Source organism: Triticum dicoccoides, chromosome 4A (genome assembly GCF_002162155.2).
Source record: "Triticum dicoccoides isolate Atlit2015 ecotype Zavitan chromosome 4A, WEW_v2.0, whole genome shotgun sequence".
Lineage (NCBI taxonomy): Eukaryota > Viridiplantae > Streptophyta > Magnoliopsida > Poales > Poaceae > Triticum > Triticum dicoccoides.
In genome coordinates, this window is record NC_041386.1 from 647,685,502 (window position 1) to 647,695,614 (window position 10,113).

Here is a 10,113-nt window from a genome sequence, read left to right on the forward strand (position 1 = left end):
TATAAGAACATTTTTTTATCTGAAATACAAGAACATTTTTAACACTAGCACAATGTCAAAAACGTTCTTATATTCTGGGACAAAGGAAGTGCAAGTTTTACCAAAAAAAAAAAGATAATAAGGGCCTATTCAGTTGACACGGATTTTGTTTCCTCTTTGACAATCCGTTGACACGGAATTAAAGGGTATTTGAGGATAAATGCCTCAAAATCCTCCCGAATCCCCTCCCATCCGAGAGGAGCGTCTTAAAATTTCTCCAACTAATCCCCACAAATTAAAGGCAGGGATCGCACCGCAAATCCCCGTTCGCTTACCAGTGCTCTCCTCCCCTGTTCGCTGCCCCGCCGCCGCCGCCGCAGGTTCTAGGGTTAGCGCGTCTGCCCTGCCTCCCCTCCGTCCCCGGGATGGCCGAGAACACGCCGGAGCCGGCGGCAACCCTTCTCTCCAGTCTCACTGTCGCGGAGGACGCGACGGCGACGCCGGCCGCGACCGCTCCCCCCTCCGCCCCCACAACCGCGATGGTGGGCACGGCGTCGCCGCCGCCGCTGCAGCTCTTCAACTCGATGACGAAGAAGAAGGAGCCCTTCGTGCCGCGCGTCGAGGGCAAGGTCGGCATGTACGTCTGCGGCGTCACGCCGTACGACTTCAGCCACGTAGGCCACGCCCGCGCCTACGTCGCCTTCGACGTCCTCTACAGGTACCTCCCTGCTCCGATCCGGTGCCCGTTCGCTGCCTAGATTCGCAATTCCCGAGATCGGTTCGCTGTGAGCGTGTAGCTCGATGCGTTTAGTCGGTGGAACTTCGGCTGGTATCCTGCTGAATTTGGTGCTTCGAAGTGTGTGGGGACTAGGGGGTTTAGCTTAGCGCTAGAGGCAGGGTGGGTGCTTGGATCTAGGATTATTTGATCTATGCTCCCAAATGGTAATTGCTCCACTTAACTCTAGTGAAATGTTGTGGAATTGATATGGTATGTTTAGTACCCTTCACATGGATTTCAACAATGTCTTATCCGCATATGTTCCAGTAGTTTCTGGATTCTGATTATGTGTTTATTGACTTGTGCTATAGCTTAAACCCTTCACTTCTGGTCATTTCTCTTGCCTTTTGTGCCTTCCGCAGTTCGCATAAGTTACTTCCATATATTCGACATGCGGCAGTGCTTAACTTGTACCAGCTTAGATTAGCTGATGCAACAAACTTGTATCCAGTCTATTAAAATGAATTTTTGATACATTTTCTAGAACACTATATGGTAATTGAGCAGAATAACAATTGCATTAAGTGGTTTCTACTGCTGTTTTTGTGTCTAACGTTTTGGTAAAATACTTAATATTGGTCCTTGATTCAATGCAGGTATCTTAAATTCTTGGGGTATGAAGTTGAATATGTGCGCAACTTCACCGATATCGATGATAAGGTAATAATCCATCAAGAACATTACTAGTTGAGAAAATGGAAGGATATTTGTTTGACATAAGCTGAATTTCTCGCGTGTAAACTAATACCTGAATGGGTTCAACACTCTATTTTTTTAACAAAGGACTGCATTATTTTCTTCTAAACATATACTCCCTCTGTAAAGAAGTTTGGCAAAGAAGTTATTGTGATCTCCATATGTCTGGCAAAGAAGTTTGTCAGCCACTTGGTGGGATTGGTAAAAAGTCTCAGATTACACTAAAATTTCTCTTCAATTTAAAATTAGATAATTGTAAGCAAACACAATTACATCTGACTGATTTTGGTAGCTCGATTGGATACTGGTTCTGATGTACAAGATATTTCTAAGGATTCCTTCGGTTCAGAGGATTCTAAAAACGCAGGAATAGAAAAACATAGGAATATGATAGGAGCGCATGCGTAAAACGGGGGATTGTTAAACATAGGACTTCTGTCAACTTGGATGTTTGGTTCACAGGAATTGCAAAAACACCGGAATCCTAATAAACATGGTCAAAGAAAAGTCAAACCACATGAAAATGTGTACTTAGAATGTTATTATGCCACTAATGATCTTAGTTTCATTCTTCGTGCATAGGAATTTGAAAAAGAGGTCCAAGTGGATGTTAGAATTCCTGCGCTTTTCTTTGAAAATTTCCTCCATTTTTCCTTTGCCCCATTCCTTTGAACTGAAGGCATGAACTGTACCACCATAGATAAGATTCCTATTCCTAGATTTTCCCTACACTTCTCCTTTGAACCAAAGGAGCCTAAGTCAATTTTCTTTACTTCTGAACGAAGCTCGATAAAAATGTCTGTTCTTGATATGCACAATTTTTTGCCAGAGGTAACAGTTGCTGTCAGCCATGACTATCAGCTACCATCGTGGGTGGGTGCATGATTCATGGGGAGTTTGGGTGGTGCTTTTTTTTAGTGAAAATTGATGACTTAGCATTTATATGTTGCTATCATCCTATATTTCCTTTTTAGATCAACACTTAACTCTGTTCATCTGCTCAGCATGATGCGATTTTCTGCACTTCTTAAGATTATTTTTTCCAGATGAACTTATTTCCTTAGCATGTATTGTTGTAATGATTCCAGAACTTGCTATGGTTTTGCAGATTATTAAACGGGCAAATCAAAATGGTGAAACTGTTACTGACTTGAGCAGTCGGTTTATCGCTGAGTTCCTCGCTGATGTGACTGAGCTTCAGTGCCTGCCCCCTACTCATGAGCCACGCGTGACAGAGCATATTGACAATATCATAGACTTAATCAAAGAGGTATTTTCAATTTGTCCTTTACTGTTCAGAATTACCTCAAACGCTATGACGCCATGATATTTTTCCAGCTTGTTGCTTTTTTTAAAAGATGACTAACTGCATCTGTTTGTCACCATATGGAGTAATAAAGTACTCCCTCTGTCCCAAAATTCTTGTCTTACATTTGTCTAAATACGGATGTATCTAGTTACGTTTTAATATTAGATACATCCGTATCTAGACAAATCTAAGACAAGAATTTTGGGACGGAGGGAGTATAAATAAACCCAGACACGGTTTTTCATGCACCTTATTTCACCTGCCATCATGATCATGTTTAACAACATACTGTATGTGACAATTGTTCTTTAAAATTGTTCTAACGTCCCTTTTATCTCACACTGTAAGATTTTTCTTCACTTGGTAAAACTCTTCCAGTTTTGTGTATGTTTGTGAACAGATAATCAAGAATGACAAGGCCTATGTTGTAGACGGTGATGTTTACTTCTCCGTCGACAATTTTCCTGAATATCTCAGTTTATCTGGCCGGATATTAGACCATAATCGTGCTGGTTCACGGGTTGCTGTCGATACAAGAAAGCGGAACCCTGCAGACTTTGCATTATGGAAGGTAAGTTTGATATGTTGTTGTGTAGAGTTTACTCTTGCACACTGCCACTTTCTTCTTATGCTTGAATTACCGTGTCCAGGCTGCTAAGGAAGGTGAGCCTTCTTGGGAGAGCCCTTGGGGTGACGGAAGACCAGGATGGCATATTGAATGCAGTGCGATGAGTGCTCACTATCTAGGGCACGTGTTTGATATTCATGGTGGAGGCAAAGATTTGATATTTCCTCATCATGAGAATGAGCTTGCACAAAGCCGAGCGGCTTATCCAGAAAGTGAGGTCAAATGCTGGATGCATAATGGCTTTATTAACATCGATGATCAGAAAATGTCAAAATCAGTTAATAACTTCTTCACAATCAGAGATGTAAGGAGATGGATACCTGATTCCTTTTAATAATTCTCATTTAAACCTGTATGGTGTTTCCTGAGATATCTCACATTTCTCTTCTTTTCAGATTATAACTCTGTATCATCCTTTGGCGCTGAGATTTTTCCTGATGCGCACCCATTATAAATCAGACGCGAATCATTCTGATAAAGCACTTGAGATTGCATCTGATCGTGTGTACTACATTTATCAGGTGATTTACTTGGAACTTCAATCATACTCCCCCCGTCCTGAAATACTTGTCATCAAAATGAATAAAAGGAGATGTATCTAGACGTATTTTAGTTTTAGATACATCCCTTTCTATCTATTTTGATGACAAGTATTTTCGGACAAGGGAGTACTTGTTAGTCATGATTTGGTTTCAAATCAAAGTTTAGGCATTCAACACACTTATATGTCTCAGCAATTGAATTTTGAACCAGACCTTTGATGTTTGGTCATCTCACTTGGTATAAATTGTATGCAGACTTTATATGACTGCGATGAAGTGGTGTCTCTGCATCATGAAGAGAATATATCTGTCCCAGTCCCAGCCGAGGAGCATAAACTGATTGACGACCACAATAAAGCTTTTTTGGAATCAATGTCAGATGATCTTCGAACTACAGATGTGCTGGATGGCTTCATGGAGCTGCTGAAGGCAATAAACGGCAATTTAAATGACTTGAAGGTATGTTGAAGCAATAGTATGCTGCTTTGAATGCTGGAACAAATGCATGTCCAGTTCACAGTGGTTCATCAAACGCATTTTTCTATTTTCAGAAGCTGCAGCAAAAACTGGAACAACAAAAGAAGAAGCAACAACAGCAAAAGAAGCAGCAACAGAAGCAACAGCGGCCACAGAAGCAGCCGGAAAATCACATTCAAGCTCTGAATGCACTGGGAGCAGAAATTAAGCACAAGCTATCTATCCTAGGTCTGATACCACCATCTCCTTTAGCAGAGGTACGAACTATATAGACATGCCCTTTTCCTCTTTTTGATGACAATCATGCGTGATACGAGCAAACGTTCGATTCAATGCAGGTGCTGAAGCAACTGAAGGATAAGGCGCTGAAGCGGGCAGGGCTGACCGAGGAGTCGCTGAGTGAGCAGATTGAGAAGAGGATCGCCGCGAGGAACAACAAGCAGTTCGACGTGTCGGACCAGATCAGGAAGGAGCTCGCCGGCAAAGGCATCGCCCTGATGGACGAGCCTACCGGCACGGTGTGGAGACCATGCGAACGAGAGTAGTCGGTGATTAATCTGTGCTTGGTTTAACAGATGACAGGTGTACAACGGACGAACCTTATTGCGCTGGTGCAGATTTTACTCATGCAATATCGCCAGTTTTGGACGTGGTGTTTCTGTAGGGGTTCCAAAAGTTGACTGAAGACAAGAGACCTGTGTTGTGTCGGTGGCTGCGTAGGAGGACAAATTGAAGGGCCCTCCATATGTTGGTATACTTTATGTTATTATTAGTCTCCCGTGTTGAATTTGAACGAATGAAATGCTTGAAGTGGCGTCGTACATAATCTCCTGACAACTAGAACTGGACACATCTTGCACCATGATGATGATGAGAGAGAAAGAGAGAGAGAGAAGAGCGAGCGGCTTGCCTGTCGGGTGATCGGGTCGATGCTCAGACTCTGCCGGTGACGACGACGATGCCCCTGCCAGCCGTGTCCAGCAGCATCCAGCCGATGGTGCTACGGAGGAGCACGTACGTTCACTCGTGAACCTACCTCGTTGCGAGCTACTTATTGCAGTCCTTTGTGCCACTACAGGACAGCCGGTGAAGTAGTAACTGCGTGCCTTTGCCATCAGTCACCAGCAGCCCTTCTTGGTTATGTCATACAAATTCAGGATCTGACCCTGATTGAGAAAAGTTTCGGGATTTGACCCTTTCGTTACCGTCGGGTTCTGGCGGTAGGGTTAGCCAGGCTACCGCAAGAGCCCTGGCGGTAGGGTGCGACGGAGCGGGACAGCGGCCGTTTGCCCGAGCTGACGTGGATAAGTACCCTACCACCAGAACCCCTCGCGGTAGGGTGTGGATGGGTTTTTGCCTCGCAAAGTTTCTGTAACGAAATATCAAAGTGTCCAGGGTGGTTGGCGGTAGGCCATGTGACCCTACCGCTAGGATTCGTGGCGGTAGGGTCCTGTGTTTTATGGTTTCAAGTCTAATTGCTTGCTTCTTTTTAAAATCAATATCATAACAATATCACAGATCTTGAACAATTAAACTTGGGCATCACATACACATTAACAAAACTTGAAGTATATAGACACATAGTTCCACAAATAGTAAATGGAGTTCAACTAATTAGTAAATGAAGTTCCACATAGTTTCACAAATAGCAAACACATAGTTCCACGTAGATTCACAACCACTAGACAAACCAACTACAAGAGAGCCAACTATCCAAGAGCAGAATTACTCCTTCCCCTCTTGGAGGTACGGTCCTCATTACTCTTTGAACGAGTCTCTTCAGTCTTCTTCTTGGCCCGTCGAGTAACCGGTCTCTGGAAAGGGTCCGGACTCAGCAAATCCTTCTTTTTTGGATTCCTCTTCGGCAGCTGAGATGGTTGAGATGATTGAGTTGGTGGAGATCCATAATCTTCATCGCTCCTCCTCCCCATTGCTCTCATCCTCCTGTTCCTCACGATACTCCTCCTCCTCCCCTTCTTCATGTGTGGCCTCCTCCTCCTCCTCCCCTTCTTCATGTGTGGCCTCCTCCTCCTCCTCCTCCTCAATCAATGTAGACGACGAGGGAACATGGCGCGATGAGCCGATGTGACCCTGTGTGGCTGCAGGATGATAAGCTTCAACCGACCCAGCTCCAGCACACCCAAGCAGGCCTACCAGCTTGCGACAGCGCTTCACGAACTTCTGCACTCACAATGAAACAAGGGCATACTAAGTATCAGATTTATGATTGCAAGTGAACAAAGATGCATCTCTTTCGAGGAGGCTGAAGTTGTACCTTCATCATCCCCCTCAAGTTGTTATCAGATTGTATGACCCCGAGGGTAGCACCTAGTGCATCCGAGGCTTCAAAGATGCATCTATTCAGCTCACCAGACTGTAACGACATAAGTCAATCACGATGACGATAAAATAATTTAAATACAACCGTCGGTTCAAACTTACCACTCTGTTGATGAGGGGTGCAAACTCCCTAAATCCACTATGCATGTCTCTGATGCCGGTATGGTAGGCCTCTTCCTCGGGGTCATCCCTCTCCAGCTCTGCGATGTCTTGCGCCGTCCACCGAGGCCTGAGACGAAGATGATGCTTCTGGCCATCATCGTACCACCTCATGTGTCGGCCCAGGTAAGCATCCCAGTCAGTCACTTTCCTCTCCACATCTTTACGGTACCTCCGTCGGTTCCACTCCGTCACATGAGTTTTATGCTCCTCTCCCCAGTCTGTGATCGACTGATTCTTCTGCCTGCTCATCCTACAAGGCATAGGCCACAAGAAACATCATAATAAAGTCGCCACACAATGAAATCATGGGCACGAAGAACAAGCGCACTCACATGTGGAGCGCGTGGCCGCCGATATCGATGGGCTGGCCTGGTGGGGGTATGCTGATACATCCCAAATTGCGTGGCCACGCGGTGTGGCAAGTGCCACTCGACGGCGTACACACAGATCATGGGCATGATGCACCACCAAAGACCACTGTCCGCATCGCACATCACGTTCAGATCGAAGTCTAACTCTCGGTCATGATACAACCACCAGTTTACCTATTACATATACATTCGTAAGTTCCCAGTCTCGGTCAAAAGTGGAATCAAAGAGAAAGGTGGTGAGAGAGTTCATATACCTGTGTATGCGTCAAAGCATCCAATTCATTGGTGTAGGCCTTGTACGAAGTCTTGTTCAGGCCCGTTTAGAGTTTGACAACGTCCCACTCATAAGCTACTGTGGGGTGTCGAGTCGCGTCGCCGTCTTCGCTATAGGCACCCCATGGGCATCTTGGCATCTTCTCCGGACGCCCCACCGACAGCCGTTCCCACATCCAAATGGAGAGGGCCCACACAAAGCCACCCATATTGGACTTGTCTCCCGTCCTCTGGGTTGTGTCGTCAACCTGTAAAACCTCAAATGAGGATCAGATATAACAAAATGTCATGGACATACTTTCGTAGGTAGGCAATGAGATACTCTCTTACTGAACGGTATAGGTAGGCGAGAGATGCGGCCCCCAACTATACCCTGCATCCCAGTCGGCTAGGAAGAATAGATACGACCAGTTGGCAGAGTTCCCGGAGCTGTCTGGAAACACGACCTCCATGAGAAGATACCACAGGTAGGCCCTCGCGTACCACTCCACAGTCGCGTCGTCTGTGCCTTCGGGGCATGTCTTCCGGTGCTCCGAGAGCCAGGGCAACGGTACACCGGATGTATAATTACCCTTAGCACCAGGGCAGTCGCCGATGAGGGTGGTAACCCTCTGCTGCCAGTTGGTCCTCTCCACTCGCCCGGTGAGTGCTTGACCCTCGATCGACATGGCAGTAATCATCGACCAATCCTCGAGGGTCACTGTCATCTCCCCACATGGAAGATGGAAAGAATGGGTCTCCGGTCGCCACCAGTCAATCAAAGTTGTCAGAGCCGTGTGGACAAGCATTGGCGGCTGGCGCTTGAACTGCAACATGAAACCTAACAGTCGGGCTCTCTTGAAGTACGGCGTGTAACGCTCGTCGTATTCCATATTCCCATGAACCCGTTGACCCCTCATGCGCAGTGGGTGGAGCATCTGTCAAAAAGTGGACGGCAAAAGTTAGGAACTTATTTTCATCAATCCGAAAACTTTGATCAATATTTCCTTCATATTACTTACCTCTCCGTTCTCTATGAAATGGGCATAATGACCCTTGTCGAATGCGTAGTCAAGCATGGAGTACCGTGGCCCGATGTTGTCCGCAAGAGGTGCTCGCCTTAATAAAATTTCATAAACAAAAGCATCATAAGCATAAGCATACATAAACAAAAAATGAAATTTCTTGGTTACATGAACTAGGGTTCATCTTAAACATATTCCTCCAACAACATATACCACACATGATGGATCAAATCATATCAACATGCATCATATCAAAATAAAATCCTCCAACATGCATCATATCATCATTTTTTAAACAAATTTTTTAAAATAGAGTTCATCTTCAATGTATTTTCTCCAAACAACATCTTCATATCATCATATCAACATGCATCATAAAACTACAATCAATTCCTCCCACATGCATTACATCATAATTTTTTTAACAATTTTTTTGAACTAGGGTTCATCTTCACACTAAAATATGAACTTTTGATTAGAGTTCATATTCAATACCACTAGTTACTAAAGAACTAAGAACTAGAACTAGAATCAAGCTAAAACAATCCTAGGTGAAAAAAATTCCAATCTAAGTTCAAAAATATGAGGGATTTCAAGCAAATAATGCATCGAATCGGAAGCAAGTTTGCAAAAACTAATTGGAGGGATCGGAGGAGCTTACGTTTCTCTCTTGGGGCCATCTCGATCCGCAGAAACGATGAAGAAATGGTGAAGATCTTAGGGAGAGAGTGGAGGAGATGAGAGAGGGAGAGAGGGGCGAGTGGGGAGAAAGAAAGAAACTGCCGACGGGGGAAGGGGGAGGGGTGGGGAGATGGGCAGGGGCGCGGGGTCTCGGGCGAAATAACTGCTCGCACCCTACCGCCAGGGGCGCTGGCGGTAGGGTTAGACGGAGGGGAACGATAGTCGTCTCCGCGTGCTGACGTGGATTAGTACCCTACCGCCAGGGACCCGACGGTAGGCTGTCTAACCCTACCGCTAGGGCCCCTGGTGGTAAGAAAAAAGGTCAAATCCCAAAGTTTTTCCCAACCGGGGTCAGATCCTGAATTTGTATGCGATAAGGGTCAAAACACGAAATTTTGCCGCATCTTAGCTCTCTTCTCGCCCCCACTTCAGGGACATCAACGCACGACCAAACGAACGTTCAGATTTCATTCGTTTTCGTTTGCGGCAGAAAAACGGACACACATGCCCGTCAACTTGCGGTCGTGCGGCTGTCGGTCCGTCCAACAGACTCACCACATCCCAAACTATCCGGTTATTTGGACTTGAAATTAAAAATAAACATTGAAATAATATAAAAACATTAATATAAACATGAAAACATTCACAAGATCCAAGTTCAACACATTAATATAAACAAAAACTTAAAAAAAACACTAAAAAATAGATAAGGCCCGTCGCCGCCGTGGCCGCCGTCGTCTTCCGTAGCCATCGTCCTACTCATCGTCGTCGCCACCGGTGAGGCCGACCTATGGAGGTGGCTGCCAAAGGTGGGCTGGTGGCCCCTGCCAGGCCGGAGGTGTCTGCTGTGGCAGTTGCGGTGGCGCCTGCACA

At 45.4% G+C, this 10,113-nt stretch overlaps 1 protein-coding gene across 1 annotated transcript; it reads left to right on the forward strand.

Annotated features, from left to right (window-relative positions):
• The first annotated feature begins 279 nt into the window (after nt 1–279).
• LOC119287679 (cysteine--tRNA ligase CPS1, chloroplastic/mitochondrial-like) lies at nt 280–5,232 on the forward strand. Its single transcript, XM_037567268.1, has 9 exons — nt 280–697; nt 1,354–1,417; nt 2,562–2,723; nt 3,163–3,333; nt 3,413–3,694; nt 3,786–3,911; nt 4,188–4,391; nt 4,484–4,666; nt 4,748–5,232. The coding sequence occupies exons 1-9, from the start codon at nt 405–407 to the stop codon at nt 4,952–4,954; spliced, it is 1,692 nt and encodes a 563-aa protein (XP_037423165.1). The 5' UTR covers nt 280–404; the 3' UTR covers nt 4,955–5,232.
• The last annotated feature ends 4,881 nt before the right edge of the window (nt 5,233–10,113 follow it).